Source organism: Harpegnathos saltator, unplaced genomic scaffold (genome assembly GCF_003227715.2).
Source record: "Harpegnathos saltator strain DR-91 unplaced genomic scaffold, Hsal_v8.6 scaffold643, whole genome shotgun sequence".
NCBI lineage: Eukaryota > Metazoa > Arthropoda > Insecta > Hymenoptera > Formicidae > Harpegnathos > Harpegnathos saltator.
Genome location: NW_020230475.1, coordinates 229,734 through 252,975, shown reverse-complemented (window position 1 = coordinate 252,975; position 23,242 = coordinate 229,734). Strand labels below are relative to the sequence as shown.

Below are 23,242 nucleotides of genomic sequence, written 5' to 3'. Positions count from 1 at the left end.
TTACGCACACAGTCAGCTCGGTCAATCCGTGTGAGCCACACGATCGGCAATTGTCGACGCGCCGAGCGAGCGAGAGAGAGAGAGAAAGAGAGAGAATATCATTCCCTCCTTGTCGCTCTCGAGCCCTCGTTCTCGCTCAGCGAGCGAGCCTAATTCTTTCTTACCCATAATCTGAATCGCGGACGCGACTGTCTCTCTCTCCTTTCCTCTTTATGACAATACTGAAAAGTTTTGTCTACTCAGCGCACCGAAATTATTACAAATAATATTTTATTACTAATAATATTATTATTTGTAATATATATTATTTGTAATATTATTATTTGTAATTTTACTTGTAATTGTATAATAAGGTTACAAATAATACAAATTTTTACAAATTTTATTTGTAAAAATTTATATCATTCGTAATATTATTTGTAATAATATTATTAGGTGCGCAACTAAGTTCCCTGTTTTTCAAGAGATGGCTCCAGTAGTAAGTGCTGGTCGATTGTGACATAACCAAAACGTCATGAACCAAGCTTAGCTATGGTAAACAAACCGCTTTGACACATTAGTGATTTTGTTTTTGCGTCATATACTTTTGGTTGTGTGAAAATGTCTGATTTTGTGCCAAATAATCGTCATTTGCGGGAAGTGTTGCTTTTCTTCTTTCATTCGAAGAAAACGGCGGCTGAAGCGCATCGAGAACTCCAAAAAGTTTACGGAGATGCTGCTCTAAGTGAAACAACGTGCCGTGATTGGTTCCGTCGCTTCAAAGATGGTGATTTCGATGTTGACGACCGTTCGCGTGAAGCAAGGCCAAAAACCTTCGAAGACGCTGAATTGGAGGCATTGCTCGATGAGGATCCGTGCCAAACGCAAAAAGAACTTGCTTCAGCATTAGGAGTTACCCGCCAAGCTATTTCCAAGCGATTGCATGCGTTGGGAATGATTAAAAAACAAGGAACTTGGGTTCCTTATGATTTGAAGCCAAGAGACGTTGAGCGTCGTTTTTTCGCCTGTGAACAACTGCTCCAGCGGCAAAAAGGAAGGGTTTTCTTCATCGCATCGTTACGGGTGATGAAAAATGGATTCATTACAGCAACCCAAAGAGAACAAAATCATGGGGACTGCCCGGTCATGCTTCTACGTCGTCGGCTCGGCCGAATATTCACGCTGCGAAGGTTTTGCTGTGTATTTGGTGGGACCAGGGCGATGTTATTTATTATGAGCTGTTGAAACCGAACGAAACCATCACTGGGGAACGGTATCGAACTCAATTGATGCGATTGAGCCGAGCACTGCGCGAAAAGCGGCCACAATACGAGCAGAGGCACGAAAAAGTGATTCTACAGCATGACAACGCTCGGCCTCACGTTGCCAAACCCGTTAAAACCTACTTAGAAACGCTCAAATGGGAAGTCCTACCCCACCCGCCATATTCCCCAGATATTGCGCCGTCCGATTATTACTTGTTCCGTTCGATGACACATGGTCTGGCTAATCAGCAGTTCCGCTCATATGAAGACATCTCAAAATGGCTTGATTCGTGGATAGCCTCAAAAGACGAACACTTCTACCGTGACGGTATTCGAGCTCTGCCAGAAAGATGGGAAAAAGTTGTCGCTAGCGATGGGCAATATTTTGAATGATTCATTTGTAACCATTTTTTCACAATAAAGTTGCATTTTCATAAAAAAAGCAGCAAGAACTTAGTTGCGCACCTAATAATAATATTCGGCGCCACGAAAATGAAATATATTTTATTAATTATTTTGCGGAGTCGGGCAGGTTTATAGGTTTGATTATTGAATTGTTTAATAATATTTTAAGAATAATTTTAAGTTATACAAGGATGTAGTATGAAATATAAACGAATATTGTAACAGAATCAAGAAGTACGAAATGAAACCTCTTTGCTTTTATTACAATATCCTGTAAGTTAACAAATATTTTTCATACAGTATTAAATAATCTCCAAAAACAATTACATCCGTGAAATTTTCTATCTGCGCGGAAAAAAATTCATAAAATATATTTGTTTCGTCGCTCTAAATGAGAAAACTCTCAGAACAATGTCATAGTTGTTCAGTGCACTACTGAATAAAAATATAATAATACTATGTTTGTATGTGTGAAGAATATTTGCTAACTTACAGGATATTGTAATAAAAGCAAGGAGGTTTTATTTCGTACTTCTAAGGCCAAGACTTATTAACGGCTAGAGACATATTCGAATTGATCTTGCCTTAATTGGTCGGATCAGTGATCGGTCTTGCCTTAAGTTCCAAGCCTCATAACTCGGAAAGTACTCGATGAAATGTAACTTTGTTAGAGTGTTTTGGAATGTTCTCGAGATAAACTACAAGAATATGTAATAAAAAATCGTAGTTTCTATTTAAAAAAACATTAATGACCTTGGCCTGATTTTGACAAGGTCACTTCACTCAAGGTCAAGTCCACATTTCCGTTATGTGTCGTCCTTCAAGCTATGCAACTTTCATTCGAAAAATTTTTTAATAAAATCATCGATAATGGACCATATCACTTTAGTTAGAAAAGTCTGGAAATGGTCAAATACCTCGAAAACGAAACATTTCTAAGAAAAATATTTCCAACGTTGTTTTCAAAAGTTGTAAGGTTTTAAAAGTTCTATTGAATGATCATATCCGGTTGACCTTGAGTGGAGGAGTTAAGGCGAGGTCAATGCCAACATGATTTTTTTAAATGGATTATCCCTTTCTTATCACACAGTGTTAAAAATGACTACGAGACGTTTCCGAAATACTACTTGATAACCTATTTTTGTTGAGAATTGTCTGAGTTATGAACTTTAGAATTTACGGTGCCGCCAGTATTAGTATTATTCAGGATATACCGCGTGGAGGTTGCATGGTCGGACTTTATACCGCTACACAGTGGGCCAGGAGACCGGTGATACTGGCCAAAATTCATATCTTGTTAAACACATGTAAATATCTAGCAATTACATGATTATATAAGGTTTTCGGCATCACTGATTCCATTTCTGACGTCCAAATTTCGAAATTCAAAATGGCGGATCCAATATGGCGGATGAAAATACTAAAAATGGTCCAAATGTGCTGAAATTTGGTATTAATAGGTTTTCAGGGTCGCTGATTTCAAATCCGTATTCAAAAATCATAAATTCAAAATGGTGGGTCCAATATGGCGGACGATTATTTCGACTTTGCTAAAGTAAAAAATTTTTAATTCAACATTGAAGATTCATTATTATTATTATTATTTTGGCCGCCATATTGGAACCGCCATTTTGAATTTTGAAATTTTGACCACAGATTTGTATTCAGTGATCCGAAAAATGCCTAGATACTAAGTTTCATAACAATCAGATAGATTTAATTTTTTGGCCGCCATATTGGATCCGTTACTTTGTATTTTGAAAGTTTGACACTGAATTCATGCTTATCGATACGAAAAACCCCTAGATACCGAGTTTCATAACAGCACATAGATCTTCAATTTTTGCTGCCATATTGTAACCGCCATTTTGAATTTTGAAATTTTGTTCACAGATTCGTATTCAGCGATCCGAAAAATGCTTAGATACCAAGTTTCATAGCAATCAGATAGATTTTAATTGTTTTGGCCGCCATATTGAATCAGCCATTTTGAATTTTGAAATTTTAACAACAGATTCTTATTCAGCGACCTCGAAAACCGTTTGTACATATTTATTTGTCACATTTGACTTATTACTTAATACTGCACAGTTTGGGCCCACTTGTGCAATTTAGGTGTCCACAGCGAAGGGGTTAAAATATCTGGAGACGTGACATCGCATCGCGATGAATGAATTCAAAATCGGCAACTTTACACTATTCTTATCAGTTTGGAAACAAATTTGACAAAATCTCGAATTCTCGATAGTTCTTAGGATCTTCTAGCTTACCATGTATTCAAGTAAGTGCGACTTACGGTATCAAATATGATTTTTCTCTGGCGTTGTAATAAAAAATCGACAAAAAGGCGCCTATTCAAGTTATAGTGCATATCTTTACAAGCAATTTGATGTATCATATGATTGATTTTAGGGTGGAAGCTCAGGGAAAGTTTCTTTTTTTTTTGGTGACGCAGGGGAAATCCATCATTGATACCCCCGACCTTTTTGCGGGGGTCGGGGGTTATGTCAGACTCTTACTGACTAAAACCCCTGCGGGATGCCTACCTGCCGGACCAAGTGGAGGGGAATTAGGGGAACTACTCCCGTATTCCCTCCCCAACCCCCCGGTCCCAGGGCTCGTTGCCGAGCCACCCGCCATCCTTTACCGTACCCTGTTCCGCAAAGGGAATCCAGGGCGCGGTCCCGGTCGGTCTAAGACCGACCGGTTGGCCTTCTGGTGTCGCCTATGGGGTGAGGGGGCATCTGCCATCACCCTTTACTCCCCTCCCCTAAAGTCGGGGAGGTGGGGTTTTTGGGGGAGTGGGCCCGCCCCAAAACGGACACCACTCCCCCCTAACCTATCCTGTCCGTGGCCAGGGGGATCCATCTTCTTCCTAGGTGGAAAAAGAGTCGGATCTCCCCTGCCGACGGAGTCGGGCCCGAGGCGGCCGAGGAGGAGGTCTTGTATCCCCGCTAGTCGGGGCTCCTTCCTCCTCCTCAGCCGGTGTCTCCTTGGACCCGCCTAAATGGTCCCCTCTCTGGGTTGCCGGCCACCCCGTCGTCGTCGACGACGACGGGTTGTATGTGGCCGGCGCTCCCTCTCGGCGGCCTCCTTCTTGGACATTACGCCCCTACAGAAGGAGGCCGCCGCTTCCCATCCCTCCTCGCTCCCGCACATGGACGCCACCATGCGTGGGAGCGAGATGTCCCCGTCGCGCCACCCCATGGTCCCGGCCAGGACACGGCGCTCCCCTTCCCAGGCCGGACAAGCGGCCAAGGTGTGGAGCGCTGTGTCCATGAGCACGGGGCAGTGGTGGCATCTGGTTGTGGGCTCCTTTCCTATCTGGTGCAGATACTTGCCAAAACATCCATGGTCCGTCAGTATCTGCACCAGATGAAAGGACAATCCGCATCCCCTCCTGCCTGTCAATTCTGGCAGGCAGGGGCGGACGGCCTCCGCCGTCTGGCGCCCGTACCCCCGTGGGTCAGACAATTTGTCCGCCCACATCTCGTGAGTACGGGCCACGGCTTGAGACTTTAAGGCCCGCACATCCCTGGCCCTAAGGCCCCCCTCTTCGCGGAGCTCCTTTATCCTCCAATAGAGGACTCTGCGCTCCTCCGCAATGAACTCCACGGGAGGGAAGCCGGCCAGAGTGCTCGCCGCCATGTACGAGACCGTTCTGTACGATCTCGACATCCTTATAAACATTGGCCTCAGCGCCTGCCTCAGCCTTCGTTGGCCCTCGCGGCAGGCGCTGAGCTGAGGCGCCCAGATTGGCGCCCCGTATAATGCGATCGACAGAACGGCCGTCGCGTATAGGCGGCGAGCCCTCCATCCTGGACCCCCAAGATTGCGCTGGGGACTAGCGACTGCCAGTCCCGCGTTGCGCACCCTGGGGGCCAGATCCCTAAAGTGCGGGCCAAAGTCCCGCCGGCCGTCCAACGTCAGGCCGAGATATTTAATCGTCGGCCCGATGCGGATGCGTATATATAATGCTGTTATTTCCATAGGTGAGGAATTATATTATTGTGTTCAGCAGAAGTAAGCAGCAGATCAAATTGAGTGATATGAGTATCTTGTTAAAAAAATATCACTCGACTTGGTCTGCTGCTTATTTTTTATGAGCGCAATAACATAATTTTCCACCTATGTAAATGATAGCATTACATACATATTCATTTAACGTCGATGACAAATTTATAGCTATAAAATTATTAACATTAAAGAAATTATGGTTTATAACTTTTTTAACTTACACTCAAATTTAAAAATATTTTTCACTTAAAATATTATTAAACAATTAATACTCTCCTTTAATATGCTGTTTTACAAATTTTATGAAGTCTTTTGCCACTTTTCATCACAATCACTATTTGTTTTCTTCATTTCTTCAATTATAACTCAAAGTCTCCAAGACATTTGTATCTACGCCACAATCACTACTTATTTGACACTCGTATATGCCACCCTTCTGCTCTCGTAATAAGTGACAGCGCTGACGTATGAAACAGTGGTTGTCTTTCTCCTCAAGTTGGAGCGCGTTCCGAAGTCAACAAAAAATCGGTGCACATACCTTTTAGTTCACGAGTGTACTCCCCAGGGGTACGTTCCAAAATCAACCTTGGTTAACTTCGGAGGTTAAGGGTCTACAGGAGCCAGAGACAAATACAGCTTTAGGGTTTTTGTGTCCTCTTGCTCTCTCGCTGATGCAAGTGGAGGGTAGGTTCCTAAATCAACCTAGGCGTGTTCTTCTTTGGTCCCTTTATTGCGCACGTGCCTGCCAGCTGCAGAGCACGTGAGTCACAGGTACAACTTATCGCTTACAACAAGAGAAAATAGTTCTCTGCGCTCGCACGACATATGAGCCACTGCGGGACTCGTATGTATATGTGTATGTGTGTCGAACGGAGCCGATGCTCCTGCCTGCCCGCTCTCGCACAATCGCGACCGCGTGCAGATCTCGCGGTGTCACACACGACAAAAAGGAATAACTAACTATATACTAGCGATCGTATGTTCGTGAGCTCTGTGTGCGCTTCCAACGGTTACTGTTGGCTCGTTGGTCCTTTTTCCCGCACGAGTGACACTTGCGCGCGCTCTATAGCGCCGCACGGAAAACGGATGCGTGCGCTTTTGGGGAGCTCAAAGTCCCCACACAGCGTTGACCTTGGAGGCCTCGTGCGGCGAGATCGCGAACCAACACCGTGCGCGCGAGCGCAAGAGCAGGAAGGTTGGGTCAAGTCAGTTTGACAAGGACGAACAATCGGTCGCACCGTCCTTGTCTTACTCACTCGGGCATTTCGCCGGCCGATACACGGCGAAAAAATGCTTTTCAGGCTTTTGGGTGAGTGAGCTAAGTGTCGCAGCGACTCACGTGCAACACCATTTTACAAATTGACGTATTTTGTCCAGCTGACGATATACAGGGTGCACGATTTATCTGAAGACATTGAAATATCTCGAGAACTATGCATTGGATAAAAAAAAGTGGTTAATGAAAGTTGTTAGTCTCGAAGGGGGACATTCAATGATACCAAACTCGACCTCCCACCCCACCCCCTGGGGGTGGGGGTTGGGGGCATCTTTGAAATCTTAAATGGAGACCCCCATTTTTTTATTGCAGATACGGATTCTACGCCACAAAGTACGTAAATTTTGTCCGAAACTTTTTTTTTAATTCGTGATAGATGGAGCTGTAATCGCAAAAAATTATATTTTCCGCAATTCTCCAGAAATGATCATTGGATTGAGAAATAAAAAATACCTGTTCAATATTTTTAAAGAACATAATAAAAGTTATTTACCCCCATCCTCTCGGGGTAGGGTGGATGATAACGTTCAAATCTCAAATGGGGACCCACATTTTTCATTGCGGAATTAGATTGTACGTGAAATTTTTATTGAAACAATTTTTTTCATTCGTGATAGATAGCGTTGAATTTTTCCGAGAAACTACTTTTAGCGTTACACAGGAACAACGACGAGGACGTAGTAGTTTTATGTTCCCTTCGGGTGCTTTTTTAATGTGAGTCCCCTTGCCTCTCACTGTTCAATTAATTAGAGTAAGTGTTCGAAATTTTTACCTTCAACTTCAATACACTTATTGATCCTTTTTTCAAATGACTGTACACAGGATAGAAGCATATCTGCGAGAGTTTCAGCGCAAGCGTTTCTTATGCGTTCTACCATGTTTTCACCAGTTGTTGGCACTTGTTGATAAACCTTATCTTTTAGGTAACCCCACAGAAAGAAATCCGGCGATGTCAAATCAGGCGACCTAGCAGGCCAATTAATCGGGCCACCTCTGCCAATCCATCGACCATTGTAATCACGGTCTAATACTTCCCGTGCTGCTATTGAGTTATGCGCTGGGCAACCGTCATGCAGATTTGAACGTTACCACCCACCCTACTTCGAGAGGATGGGGGGGAATAACTTTTATTATGTTCTTTAAAAATATTGAACAGATATTTTTTATTTCTCAATCCAATGATCATTTCTGGAGAATTGCGGAAAATATAATTTTTTGTGATTACAGCGCCATCTATCACGAATCAAAAAAAAAGTTTCGGACAAAATTTACGTATTTTGTGGCGTAGAATCCGTATCTGCAATAAAAAAATGGGGGTTTCCATTTAAGATTTCAAAGTTGCCCCCAATCTCCACCCCCAGGGGGTGGGGTGGGAGGTCGAGTTTGGTATCATTGGATGTCCCCCTTCGAGACTAACAACTTTCATTAACCACTTTTTTTTATCCAATGCATAGTTCTCGAGATATTTCAATGTTTTCAGATAAATCGTGCACCCTGTATATCACCGCCAAATTATTATAGCATGTTCCTTATATTATTCCCGAGATCCCCACAAAACCAGATTTTGCAATCCGGCCGTCTAAAATTTATGAAAAATAAATGAAGCGTCCGCCGTACCAAGCATCGCAGCGAATCACTCCAAAAATTATTTTACAAAATGCAAAATTTCGCCTCGTTGACAATACGTATAATTGCTAAACTGTTACAGCATCTTCCTTGAACTATCCCTGAGGACCTTACACAGCCAGATTTTACAATCCGGCCGTCCAAAATTTATAATATATAAATAAAGTATCAGCCGTACCAGGAGTTGCAGCGAGTCAGGTGGAATACCATTTTACAAGAAGCAATATTTTGCCTTATTGACGTAATATATGATCATGAACTTGTTATAGCACCTTCCTACAACTATTTCCGAGATCTATACAGAGTTAGATTTTACAAATAGGCTATCAACAATTTATTATATATAAATAAAACGTCAGCTGTACCAAATTGCAGCGAGTCAGGCGGAATACAATTTTATATGAACAGATATATTGCCTCGTTGACAATATATATAATCGCCAAATTATTATGGTATTTTCCTTGAACTATCCCCGAGAACCCTACAAAGCCAGATTTTGCAATCCGGCCGTCAAAAATTTATCATACATTAATAAAGCGTTTGCTGTACCAAGCGTCGCTGAGAGTCACTCGAAATATCATTTTACGAGATGCAATATTTCGTCTCTTTGACGATACGTATTATTACCAAATTGTTACAGCATCTTCTTCGTACTATACCCGAGAACGGTACAAAGCCGGATTTTGCAATCCGGTCGTAAAAAATGTATAATATATAAATAAAGCGCCCGTCGTACCAGGCGTTGGAGCGAATCAGTTGAAAAATCATTATAGAAGATGCAAAATTTCACCTCCTTGACGATATGTTTCACAGCCAAATTGTTATAGCATCTTTTTTTAACTATCCCCGAGAAACCTACAGAGCCAGATTTTGCAGTGAGGCTGTGAGAAATGTATCATAAATAAATAAAGGTTTATGAAGCGTCGGAGCGGATCACGTATAGTACTCGTAGCATTGTACAAAATGAGATATATTCCTTCACTGATGTAATATATCATCATCATATTGTTATAGCATATATCTAAAATTATTCCCAAGATCCTCACAAAGCCAGATTTTGCAATCAGGCTGTCTAACTTTTATTATAAATAAATAAAGATGCATCAAGCGTCAAAGTGGATCATGCGAATTCTATTTCACAAGAAGAGATATTCCGCCTTGTTGGCGTAATATATGTAATCGCCGAATTGATATGGAATATTCCTTGAACTATTATCGAGGTCCTTACAGAGCCAGATTTTGCATTCCGGCCGTAAAAAATTTATCATATATTAATAAAGCGTGTGTCGTACGAAACATCGCATCGAGTCCCGCGAAATACCATGTTACAAGAAAAAATATTTTGCCTCGTTGCTGGCATATATCAGTACCAAATTGTTGTAACATATTCTTCGATCTATCCCCGAGGTCTCTACAAAGCCAGATTTCGCAATCAGGCCGTCTGAGAGATTCCGACGTCTGAAATACTTACATATGAGTCGAGTAGATTTGATTCCCGAAACTATTTTGGCGTGTTGTGTTCTGCACAATTTATGTATTAATGATATAGATGAAGATATAGATGAGTATATCTTAGATGGTGAACCAATACATAATGAAGTGGATGATAATAATGATGAACATGCAGGAGACGCAGAAGGTATTATTAAGTTGTTCGGAAAATTCGTTTCAAATTTCGCGCGCTCCGCATTTCTATGTAATCAGTAAGAACGAGGGCGCTCTAAACGATTTTATGTTTGTCAACAAACATTCCCGGATCTATGAGCCCGCTAAGGAAACTTCGCAGATCTTCCTAAGTGCAACTATTTCGTCAGAAATCAGTTTGAAAAATGGAGAACCAAAAAGTCCATTTTCGTCATGTGATGCTATATTGCTTTAAACGTGGCTTCACGGCTTCGCAGACCCTGAATGAGATGTTCTCAGTATATGGAGATGCCTGCGTCACTCACCAGACAATTCAAAAATGGTATCGAAGATTCGAAGCTGGCGATTTCAACATGGAAGATCAAGTTCGCTCAGGCCGGCCTCAGGAGGTTGATGAAACGCTTCTTATGGATCTTGTGCACGAAAATCCTCGAGTGACAGTTAGAGAACTCGCCGACACTCTGCACAAGTCTGTTTCCACCGTGCATGACCATCTGAAGAAGCTAGGATTTTCAAGTCGACTGGATGTGTGGGTGCCACACGAAATGAATGAACGGCAGTTGCTGGAACGTGTGAACGTCTGCGATATGCTGTTTCAACGGCACCAAAAAGAACCGTTCTTGAAGAAGATCATAACAGGCGATGAAAGTTGGATCCTATACAATTATGTTAGCCGCAAGAGGTCGTGGGGAACCAGCGACGCGTCTACGCAAACAGTGGCCAAGCCGGGGCTTCACGCGAAAAAGGTTCTTCTGAGTATCTGGTGGGATTTTAAGGGCGTGGTATATTATGAGCTTCTTCAACCAAACGAAACCATCAACGCGGCGAAGTACAGCCTTCAACTGGACGAACTGAAGACTGTCATCGCACGGAAGCGCCCTGAATTGGCCAACAGGCGTGGAATTGTTTTCCATCATGATAACGCCAGACCTCATGTCGCAATGTCTATTCGTAGGAAGCTGTTAGACTTCGAATGGGACGTTCTTCCTCATCCTCCATATTCTCTCGACCTTGCCCCATCTGACTACTATCTATTTCTTTCTTTAAAAAATCTTCTTCGGGACAAGAAATTCGAGTCTTTGAAAGTCCTCAAAAGTCATCTTGATAAATTCTTCGCCAATAAGCAACCTTTATTTTAGAGCAAAGGCATCATGCAGCTTCCTGAAAGATGGGCCAAGGTCGTTGAACAAAACGGTACATATTTGCTTCAATAAAGTTCCTCTTTGTGTAAAATATTGCGCTCTTAATTTATTTCAAAAATTTGAAACGAATTTTCCGAACAACCTAATAATAAAAGGGATTATATAGCTCAAATGTTACATTTAGTAGATTGAAAAATTATGTTAATTAACTGTATAAACTGTGTTTATTATAACTGTAACAATACTTATATATATATATGTATTTAAATATTTATGAACGAAATAAATAAACATTTTCGAACAATACTTGAAAATAAGAATATGAGTTACGAATAAGAACCAAAATAAACTTAAATTAAACTTTAGTTTGTTGAAATATATATCATTATATAACTAAAAATATGTCATGTTAAAGTTTAAACTCGAAATAAAATTCAAACAACTCAAAACTAAAAGTATTCCATAAATATTATGCTTCTATTATGTGTATCAGTCCAGAAATGTAAGACAGACTTGAGCCTAATATCAACGTGAAAAATAAATTCTTCTTACATTAAGGATTGATTCCTCGCATCATTTATCTCTTTTTAATTATGTCAGAAGTGAAAAAACGCATGTTAAAAATTTTTGCAAAACATGTTGAAATAAAAAGATATATGTATAAAGTGACACTTGCAATCCATGGAACAAATTTGTAATATATTCTGAACATTTCTTTTTTCTAATAATAAATAATTTAATGTACATTAATGTAACACTATTATGCGAAGAAATAGATTAAAAACATTAATTATATGTCACGTTAATTTGCAACCAATTATTCGTTGTTAGAGTAAAAGGGAAGTGTTTGGACTATTTAATAAAATTGCTCGATCAATTATAGATGTTATTTCATGGATATATTTTTCTATTTCAACATATTTTGCAAGAATTTTTAGCATCATTTTCTTGCTTTTGATATCATTAAAAGGAAAGATAATGTGAGAAAACGGAAGCCTTAATATGAACACAAAAATAACATTAACCAAACTTTTGTAAATTGAACGTTAATTATCTTCCTAAAAACAATTCTTTGGCACATACTAAGAATTATTTTTATCACAAAATTCCTAATAATAGTAACGATATATAACGATACAACTAATAATACTGATAATAATGCGTAAACAAATCTTAATATTTTTAATATATACAATAAAATGAAATATTGAAAACAGTCTCTTAGAAAAACATTTTTAGCAAATTATAGTTTTTCTATTAATTTTTCCATTACCTCGCGAAAAGTTTTTGTTGCGTTTTCTATTGCAACTATTTTTTCTGCATTACGCTGTTCTTGACGTTTGTCTCGTTCTTTACTATACTCGATAAAGTTTTCTGTCCAGGAAGATAAATGTCGTTCAATTTTAGTCTTCTTTCCTTTCTTTGGTTCATTATTATCTGCTGCACTGTTTTCTGCAGATGATATATTTTCATCTTCAGCCTCAAATCTCATATTTGACACAACTTTAACCGGATTTACATTTGGGTTGTCTCCATATAAGCAATCCATTTCATTATAATATCGGCATGTTTTAGGTGTAACTCCTGTCCTTTTATTATGATCTTTTATTCTCATGTAGGTTTTCCTCATATTTGCCCACTTATCATTAATTTGTGTTCTGGTAACATTATAATTTCCACTAATATTCATTTGTACTTTAATTTTGTCCCACACTGTATCATTTTTTATTACAGTGCTTTGAAACTTATCTTGATAATCTTCATATAAACTAAATAACAGTTTCATGCTTTCATCGTCCCAAATAGCTGAAAAGTAAAATAAATATATAAATGAGTGAAAAAATTGATTTGCGTTACAACTTAATGTTAATTTTTTCGTTAATATATACCTGCACTTATATTTGATGATTCATCTATATTATTATGATTAACAGAGTTATTATTATTTAAATTCGAACCTACAATTGAAATAATTATTGCAAGATAAATTTATATATGTATATATTAGGAGCGCAAAAAAGTTCTGAGCCCTAGATTCCATACTACTGAAACCACAATTTAAATTGCATTAATTTTCCCGCCCTCTTGCGGTTTTAAAGCAGTGACATTTGGTCTTTCGAAACATCGTGCGATTTGGCGTTTGATGCACATAACCTTAAGATCAGCAGTGTTCACGATGGCAATAACAAAAGAGCATATTCGATTTTCCATTCACTTCGCGTTTCATCTGAAGAAAAATGCTGCTGAAGCCACTGCAATTATCTGTGTTGCATATGGAGAGAACGCTGTAAGTTATGCTACGTGTAAAAGATGGTATCAAAAATTTCGCCAAGGAGATTTCAGTCTTGAAGATGAACCGCGTGCTGAACGCCCTCAAAAGATTGAAACGGACGAACTGCAAGCATTGTTGGATATAAACTCTGCACAAACTGAAAAGGAGCTTGCAGAGCAACTTGGCGTTACGCGACAAGCCATTTCCACACGTTTACATGCAATGGGAAAAGTTCAAAAGGAAGGCAGATGGGTTCCGCATGCACTGTTCGAAGACAACAAAAATCGACGGCGTGACACGGCACTCACTTTGCTTTCAAGGTTCCGGAAAAAGGATTTTCTGTACCAAATCATTACAGGTGATGAAAAGTGGATACTTTATGATAATCCGAAGTGTAAAAAATCATGGGTTGACCCTGGTCAACCTTCGACATCGACGCCAAAGACCAATATCCACGCCAAGAAGGTTTTGCTTTGCATATGGTGGGATTGGAAAGGTGTATTGTATTACGAGTTGTTACAGCCGGGTGAAACAGTAACGGCAGATCGCTATCAGCGACAATTGAGCAATTTGAGCGATGCGTTTGAAGAAAAGAGGCCATTTACTGGCAAAGGACGTCGTAAAGTGATACTGCTTCATGACAATGCCCGACCACATGTTGCGAAAGTGACTCAGGACCATATCTTTGCGTTAGGCTGGGAACTTCTTTCGCACGCGGCGTATAGCCCAGACATGGCGCCTTCCGATTACTACCTATTCCGGTCTCTGCAGCATTTCTTGGCTGATACACATTTTGTGACATGACTTGAAGAGATACGAAAATGCATTGATGACTTTATCGCCTCGAAGCCGGTGAGCTTCTACCATCAGGGAATTCGCAAGCTGCCCGAAAGATGGCAAAAGGTCATCGATGCAAACGGGGAATATTTCGTTGATTAATATAGTTTTGTTTGTTCTTAAATAAATTTTGAATTTTGCAAAAAAAGGCTCAGAACCTTTTTGCGCTCCTAATATATTCGTATATTCATGTAAACAAATATATTATAAAGTAAATAAAATAATATTACATGAGGCATTAACTTCAGTTGCTTTCTCTGGTAATGTTTCACTTTTATCTGTTACATAAATATCAAAAAATTCCATAACCTTCGGTGAAAGCGGCAGTTCAAACAGTAATCCACCTTACAAATATATAAATATAAATAAAATAAGATATAAAACTTAGAAGTGATTTAATCTATCTCAGTTCTAACATATATCACTGAAATACTTACTAATTTTATCTGTAACTAAGATTCCACCATTCTTTCCTCTTTCAATTTCTTGCTGAGAATCGAACACTGAAAAATGTCGTCCTTTTACAAGTATAACATCATTGTTAGCCATGATGCTGCACTGCCTAAAATTTTATTTTGATCAAGGGAAGCTAATGTACAATTAAGAATAAACAGTTGAATACTTTCATTTTGTATTTTCCCGCGCTTTAGCAGTGGTAACCCAAACAACCTCTACATTTTATGAGGTAAGAAAGTTACCTTCGTGGTCGACCAACTGCGACTTTTGGAACGGCTATCATTGGATAACCACTCAGCATAAATATTTTCGGAACGAATTATGGTAACCAAGGTTGGATTTTGGAACGTACCCCAGATTGTACTTGTGGTGAATCTCGTCAAGATGCCAACCATGTGATTTTCTATTTCCCAACACTAGACCGCGAGCAACACATCTTGTCAAATTTCTCAAAGACTCCTTTCCTCATCACCCCATCGACATCTTCGGAATGCTGGTCAAGCCTACGCACAATTGTGCAGATTACTTCTCTCTTTCTGCAAATTCTGTAATTTACATATTTGAACTATTATACTTCTAAACTAGCAGTTGGCCATAACGGAAATCGGCTGACCCCGAGCGCCATTTAACCAATATACTACTACTATTACAATGAATTATTGCACTAAATTTCATTGCACTGCAATATAGAACGGATTTGGGTTATGTTGCACCGCAATAAAGAACGTTCCAGTACTACTAGTGTACATTAGTGCAAAAAGTTCAGCAATAAAGAACAAACCTATGATCAATATGGTAGTGTGATTGCGTTAAACAAGTTTTTATACTTCCCTAATCGAATTCTACCTGACTTCTCATTGAGAAGGAAAAATCCTGAAAAGCTGGCATGACTTCGGCAATATTGCAGGTAATAATATAGAAATATGGGTTAATATATCACTAATACAGCACTATAGAGCATATAACTGTAATTGTAATGTAGACATCTAGTAGATTTAGTTAATAAGCAATGACTTTTGCAGAAAGCAATAGATCTCGTGACAAAGGCTACAGAGGAAGACCGCAACAAGAACTATGAAGAAGCCTTGAGATTATACGAACATGCTGTTGAATACTTCCTGCATTCAATCAAATGTATGTGAGATAAATAATATCTAATATTTAGTATTAAGTAAACATCTGGATTTCATGTATGTAGTGAAAATTATATTGTATCACAATTAGTAAAACTAATATCTTGTACTGAATTAGTATTAATACATAATATTTTTAATAATGATAATTTTTTTAGATGATACACATGGAGATAGGGCAAAGGAAAGTATAAGAGCAAAATGTATGCAATATTTAGAAAGAGCAGAGAAATTAAAAGCTTACTTGAAAAAAAGTAAGAAAAAACCAGTTAAGACAGGAGAAAATAATTCCAAGAATGAAGATAAAAAGAGCGACAGTGGTGACAGTGATACTGACAGTGATCCTGAGAAAAAGAAATTACAAAGTAAATTAGAAGGTGCGATAATAATTGAAAAACCAGATGTTAAATGGAGCGATGTGGCTGGTCTTGATGGAGCCAAAGAAGCTTTAAAAGAAGCTGTTATTCTACCAATTCGTTTTCCTCATCTTTTTACTGGTAAACGCATACCTTGGAAGGGTATTCTATTGTTTGGAGTAAGTATGATCAAAGATGTAACAAATTATGTAGTAGTTATGAATGGCTTATTTTTATACAAAATTTTTATCATGTTTTTAATCTTATGTTTAGCCACCTGGTACTGGTAAATCATATTTAGCGAAAGCAGTGGCGACAGAAGCTAATAACTCTACTTTCTTTTCCGTATCATCATCAGATTTAGTAAGCAAGTGGTTAGGAGAATCAGAGAAGCTTGTAAAAAATTTGTTTGAATTAGCGCGACAACACAAACCTAGCATTATATTTATCGATGAGATAGATTCTCTCTGTTCTTCACGTTCTGACAATGAGTCAGAATCTGCAAGAAGGATAAAAACAGAATTTTTAGTTCAAATGCAAGGTATGAAATTCAAAGTATTAATGGTATTTATTAATGGTATTTATAAATTATAATCTCTTTTTGTTTTTCGTAAATCGCATCGTAATTCATGTTTTAACATTAGGTGTAGGATCTGACAATGATGGTATACTTGTATTGGGAGCAACCAATATACCTTGGGTACTAGATGCCGCGATCAGAAGACGATTCGAGAAAAGAATTTACATTCCATTGCCCGAGGAACAAGCGCGTGCTGTTATGTTTAAACTTCATTTGGGCAGCACCTCGCATTGTTTAACGGAAGAAGATTTTAAGAAACTAGCAGCATCCACAGAGGGTTACTCGGGAGCTGATGTAAGTATCATCGTACGGGATGCCTTAATGCAGCCAGTCCGACAAGTGCAAACGGCTACGCACTTTAAGCGTGTCAGGGGACCGTCACCGAAAGATCCTTCTATCATCGTTGACGACTTACTCACTCCGTGCTCACCTGGTGACCCGGCTGCTATAGAAATGAATTGGATGGAAGTAGATGGTGACAAGTTGTATGAACCACCAGTTACCATGGTAAGAGAGATTTAGATTCCATTCGTTGACATCTCCTGTGAACTTTACTTCTCTTTCATATTATCTGAAAAAAAAGTAAATAGATTATATAATTAATTACATATTTATATATAAATTATAATGTATTTTTATGTGTAATATATTTGTCATTTTAGAAAGATATGTTGAAATCATTAGGAACTACCCGTCCTACCGTGAACGAAGAAGACAAGAAAAAATTAGATAAATTTAAGGAAGATTTCGGTCAAGAGGGTTGAAAGGTCACTGGACTTGCCCTTATAATTATGTAAAGGGATTTCTAATTCAACAAATGTCTTTAGTTGTATACACTTGCCTTATTCCTCTTATGAATAACACTCTATAATGTCTATATAAATATATTCGGAAACGAGCTCATTTTTCTCCTTGTTTTAAGTGCAACATGAAAAAAAAAGAAACGAATACAATCTGATATTGTGAGCTTGTCGTTTATTTACAAACACTAACCAGTGGAAATAACTCATATATTACAAAATAAACTATATTTTGAGATAACGAAAGAATTTAGATTTATCAGTCGGACACAGAAGGTAAATTATTTTTGATCATCAAATGCAAAATAGGAAAAATGTGATATGTTTACCAAGGTGTATGACAAACTATGTATTTAGTGCATTACTATCTAATCACATATACCTAACAAATTAATTGTAAATCTTATCGATTTTATAGTTACTTCATAATACATTTATATAATTTTAATATTGTGCTTCTGTATATTTTCATTTGATTGTTTCGATTCATACGTGACCGATAGCGATTGTACGAAAATCGACATCGAATCGTGATTAGTAAATTTAAGAATAAGTAATGAAAATTTGTAAGAATACAGAGCAACATGTATTATGCAACATAATACACAAATATATATATATACATATATAATATGTATATGTATATATATATATATTTATATATATATATATATATCTCAATATTCAGGATGCTGTTTTCATGTAAGTTGTTTTTATTGTTAACTAAATAAATAACAAGCTGTATACGGATATATAAATTGATGAATTTACAATATTTAAAATTAACGATTACAGAGAGGCGATTTTAAGGCGGACAATGCCTCAGAAACTCTGAATCCATATAGATAACTGTCACAGTGATGTCATCGCGAAATATTCGCACCACTTCACTTGGCAGAGTTAACAATTGCGATAATTTTGCGTGATCTATTCCATATTCTGTGCCTCCCAAAGCATTTCTCAGTAAATGCGTTGCTGCATTGCTGTCAAGCGGCTTTTTCTTTAGACCTTCCTTGCGTTGAAGCAACATCTCGTTTATGTCCGACAGTTTCATATTCTTGCGAGGTAATCTCAATGGACTAAGCGTGACTTTACCGCTCATATGTTCTCCAACCAAGCGTACGGCTTGCAACGGCGAGATCAGGTCCCATAATCCGTCGCTGGCTAATATAAGAAATTTGTCTCTAGGCGTCAGTCTATGATACTTGACTTCCGGATTCGCTGTCAGGTACGGCGGCGTGTGATAATTCGGGGGAATAGAAGTTTCTCCCAAGTACGGCACTACAGCTCGCTTCATGACATCTTTATCCCACTTGTAACGAAAGTCGCCTAGTGAACGAAGAGGTGCTAATTGACCAAGTAGCCTCTCCATCTTGATCACAGTTGACTTTTCGCTTGATGGGTGTTCCGATAAGATTCTTTCTACTTCTGCACGATTATCTATGTTATGTTCTGTAGTCATCATTTTAGCTAACCATCCATCATTTTCTAAATCAATATGGAATTTATTAATATAGTTGTTAATAAGTTAAATTTTTTAATACATATTAGATATATGAAAGAATTACCTGAAAGTACTCCTAAAACTGCTTGACAATCTCCAACACCAGCAACATGCAAATGAGGACCATCTATATGTGCCACAACAGCTACTGTACCAGACATTGCAACTGCAAGAGTTCTCGCAGCATCTTTTTTGTTTAATTGCAACAAAGCTTCATTTGACAAGTCGTTATCTAATCTGAGAAATGCATTTTCTAAAGCTTTTTTCATTTGAAATTCTGTCTTACTATCTGATTGTATTAAGTTCTTTGCAAAATTTAAGAAACTAGTTTGGTAAAGATCTTTGATTTCAGCCACAAATTCCACCTTGTCATTGAAGGTCTGAAGTAATTCTAACTTTTTCTTAGAATTGATGGAATCTAAATATTGTTGCAATAATTTTGATGATAATAAACATGCTGATATATAATGAAACAGTCTTTTTGATACCACTTGTGCACAAGCACCACCACCATGACCATCGAAAACACCTAGTAATATACCTGTAGTAAAGATTAGGAATTTAGTTCATATTACCACAATACAATTTCAAGACATAAAACCTTATTATTTAGAAACTTGAGAATATTAGTATTTGACATTAAAATTATATATCTGCATTATATGTTGCTAGATCATTTAATAACATTGACAATTCTGAAAATATTAACTATGTTTACTTCTGTGTACCTTTTGTCAATAAACATTGAGCTTCGGACCGTGTATCTTCTATAGGATTATTAGATGCTAGTTGATTCGAATCGTAATATTTTATAGAACCTAAATCATCAAATTCTTTGGTATATTCGTTGGCTTGCAAAATGTTTGTAACCTAGAACATAGTATGTGTATAAATGCATGTAAACTTAAAAGAATCCTAGAACTAGATGTAATTTAAAAATATACTTCTTGGGGGGTGAGTCGTGGTAATGCCGTATACGATCTCTGAAAATTTTTGTTGTCCCAAGATCTATTCTTTCTGATGTGAACATGTCGGTAACCTTGAAAAATATGGCAGCTAATTTTTCGTAATACCATTCTATTCCTGAATATTGTTGTTTTGCCACCGTATATGTGCTAATATCGCTTTTCACCTTTGCTTTTCCAACACATTTTTTATTTCTTACAGGTTATAAATAATAATAGTAATCACAATATCTAAATATATCACGTCAAAACTAAATATCTCTCGTACCACAATTTACGTCATAAATTGAATATTTCTTCCAAACATTAATTTAAGGTCTAAAATTCACAATCCGTTAGATAGTATTGAAATAAACAAGTTATGGTTCGTTGGTTGGTTGGTTCTATATCTGGCTCTGGAGTTTGGAGTGATGGGAAATCGGTGACGGGCTTGCCAGCGAATTTCCCCCACCACGCACGAACACACAGCCGACTCGGTCTATTTGTGTGGGCCACGTGTTCGGCAACCGTCGCATAGTGTTGCGCAGCGCCCACTTTTATGGACAAAAATCGGCATTTGAAATTTATTTAAGATATCGACCTACAATTTTACACACATATTACATATTAAAAGTAATGTTTTACATATAGTCGCACACCAGAATTTGAAACGATAAAAGTAATGAGGGGGGGGAGAGATATATCAATTAAAACCCATACAGCACACAAAGGTTGCATACACATTGCAGAAATCTTTCATTGCAATATTGAAATATTGCAAATACATTGCGAAATATTGCTGCAGTATTGCTATGGGATTGTAGAAACGTTAAAATATCCGCTTTTAGAAAGATTGCCACGATAAATTGTAACAATATTGTACTGTAACGAATATGCAATAATGCAATGTTACTGCAACCATCGAATAATATTATATATAAGAATATTTCTGTTTCTGAATAAATAAACATCAGGAACATATGGAAACATTTAACATAAGAAAAAGCTAAACGTGAACAAATATTTGCAATAATTGAATATGTAAAAATATATATTGTAATAGTATAAAATTATTTATAAATACAATACTAGAATCTAAAATATAGGGTGAAGAAAAAACCCCGGGACCCCTAAAAATTTCGAAAAATATACACTTTATAAAAAAATATTTCAGACAAAAGTTGTAGCGTTGAAAAATACCTATTTATCAATCTTAATAATTTGACCTTGGGTGGCATCATCAAGGTCAGGACAAGGCCACCTCAGATTTTTTAAATAGAACCCCCAATTTTTTATTACATATTCTTATAGCTCTTCTTCAGACCTTTTCAAAGCACTATGGTTTTATCCAATTTGAATAAACTGTTCCGAAGTTATCGAGTTTTTTAAAGTAAGATATCTAGCCAACTAAGGCAAGATCGGAGGATGATCCAGCCAACTAAGGCAAGGTCGTAGGATGATCCGGCCAACTAAGACAAGATTGGAGGATGATCGAGCCAACTCGTAAAAATAATTGCGCGACTAACTTCCAGCCGTTGGCTCCTATTGGCTTGTCTTAATTTCGTTGATTGATTTATTTCAGTTATTTATTTATTTGAACTATTCTGCTGTTCGATGTTTATTTCTTCCATTTACTTAGTAATTTGCCTTTTGCCTTAGTTGGCCGGACAACTCCCGACCTTGCCTTAGTTGGCCGGATCATCCTACGATCTTGCCTTAGTTGGCTGGATCATCTTCCGATCTTGCCTTAGTTGGCTAAATATCTTACTTTAAAAAACTCGATAACTTCGGAACAGCTTATTCAAATTGGATAAAACCATAGTGCTTTGAAAAGATCTGAAGAAGGGCTATAAGAATATGCAATAAAAAATTGGGAGTTTTATTTAAAAAATCCGAGGTGACCTTGTCCTGACCTTGACAACGCCACCCAAGGTCAAATTGTTAAGATCGATAAATAGATCTTTTCAACGCTACAACTTTTGTCTGAAACATTTTTTTATAAAGTGTATATTTTTCGAAATTTTCAAGGGTCCCGGGGTTTTTTCTTCACCCTGTATAATAATATATATATTTTTACATAATTTGGCACTATATATTTTAGATATACAATCCCAGACAGCACACGGATGTCTGTTACGTCCTGGAGGAGGGACGTAATTTCCCAGACAGCACCGGACATCCAGTGGATGTACGTTTTACGTCCAATTTATGTCCGTATGTCCGATTTATGTCCGTGGACATAAATTGGACGTAACAAGGATGTCCTTATTGGACATCGGACTTGTAGGACGTCCGATGTACGTCCGTCGGACGTCCTATGTCTGAAGTTGTGTGATAAACGTATGTCTTATGGACGTCTTTTGTAAAAAAAATGGGCATATAACGGACGTCCAATGGACATCCGTGTGCTGTCTGGGTTGACGCTTGCTTTCACGAGCTCCGACGTATTTGCGAGTCTACGGTCCAGATTAAGGATCAGAATGACCCCTTTATCTGGCACGGACGCACAGTCGCGGACATAAAGGTTGTCAATTTTTTTTTAATGACTTTCGGGACGCATCCCGACTAGAGAAAAATGAGAGCTGCTGCTCCGCCTACAGAGCACGCCTGCGCAGTAACTCACAACGAAATGCGAGAAATGAAATATATGTGGTATGACATAAGTATGTCAACAATCATTGCGCTCAGTGGAGAAAACCGCTCAGTGAGCGATTAGTGACTATTGGTTCTTATTGTTAGATCCTTACTTCAGACCAATAACGTTGACGAATTATTCCACAGTTGCTCAACCGTTGAGTGTCGTGAACGCACCCAATTCTTACATTTTGAAAAATCAGCAGCGGAGGGATAGATACATAGTGCAAGTCCCTCAAATGGGAATGTCTTTTGCAAGGTCTTAAACAGGTATGTACACTCAAACGCAAAAAACCCGGCACACTAAAAATTTGGGAAAAAATTACAAAATTTCAAATGATCATAACTTGGTAAATAATGAAAATACAAAT

The 23,242-nt window shown here is 38.1% G+C and overlaps 3 protein-coding genes and 1 long non-coding RNA gene across 5 annotated transcripts; 1 reads left to right on the top strand and 3 right to left on the bottom strand.

Moving 5' to 3' along the window:
• Positions 1 to 10,036: 10,036 nt before the first annotated feature.
• LOC112589878 (trihelix transcription factor GT-2-like) lies at positions 10,037 to 13,292 on the bottom strand. Its single transcript, XM_025304744.1, has 3 exons — positions 13,245 to 13,292; positions 12,629 to 13,161; positions 10,037 to 10,090 (listed from the first exon to the last, which is right to left on the bottom strand). Exons 2-3 carry the CDS (start codon positions 13,139 to 13,141, stop codon positions 10,037 to 10,039), a joined length of 567 nt encoding a protein of 188 aa, XP_025160529.1. The 5' UTR covers positions 13,142 to 13,161; positions 13,245 to 13,292.
• A 1,408-nt stretch (positions 13,293 to 14,700) lies between these two features.
• Positions 14,701 to 15,339, bottom strand: LOC112589869 (uncharacterized). Of its 2 annotated transcripts, none has more exons than XR_003113831.1 (3): positions 15,273 to 15,339; positions 14,902 to 15,026; positions 14,701 to 14,808 (listed from the first exon to the last, which is right to left on the bottom strand). It is a non-coding gene; the product is annotated as an uncharacterized LOC112589869 (long non-coding RNA). The 2 variants fall into 2 exon arrangements; XR_003113832.1 differs by lacking the exon at positions 15,273 to 15,339 and adding an exon at positions 15,163 to 15,208 and having other exon boundaries at positions 14,902 to 14,967.
• Positions 15,340 to 15,612: 273 nt separating this feature from the next.
• Vps4 (vacuolar protein sorting 4) lies at positions 15,613 to 18,237 on the top strand. Its single transcript, XM_011145247.3, has 6 exons — positions 15,613 to 15,827; positions 15,943 to 16,054; positions 16,212 to 16,588; positions 16,683 to 16,950; positions 17,054 to 17,496; positions 17,652 to 18,237. Exons 1-6 carry the CDS (start codon positions 15,807 to 15,809, stop codon positions 17,751 to 17,753), a joined length of 1,323 nt encoding a protein of 440 aa, XP_011143549.1. The 5' UTR covers positions 15,613 to 15,806; the 3' UTR covers positions 17,754 to 18,237.
• A 247-nt stretch (positions 18,238 to 18,484) lies between these two features.
• Positions 18,485 to 20,520, bottom strand: Pdp (pyruvate dehydrogenase [acetyl-transferring]-phosphatase 1-like protein, mitochondrial). Its single transcript, XM_011145246.3, has 4 exons — positions 20,238 to 20,520; positions 20,022 to 20,163; positions 19,358 to 19,834; positions 18,485 to 19,277 (listed from the first exon to the last, which is right to left on the bottom strand). The coding sequence occupies exons 1-4, from the start codon at positions 20,367 to 20,369 to the stop codon at positions 18,595 to 18,597; spliced, it is 1,434 nt and encodes a 477-aa protein (XP_011143548.1). The 5' UTR covers positions 20,370 to 20,520; the 3' UTR covers positions 18,485 to 18,594.
• Positions 20,521 to 23,242: the final 2,722 nt, after the last annotated feature.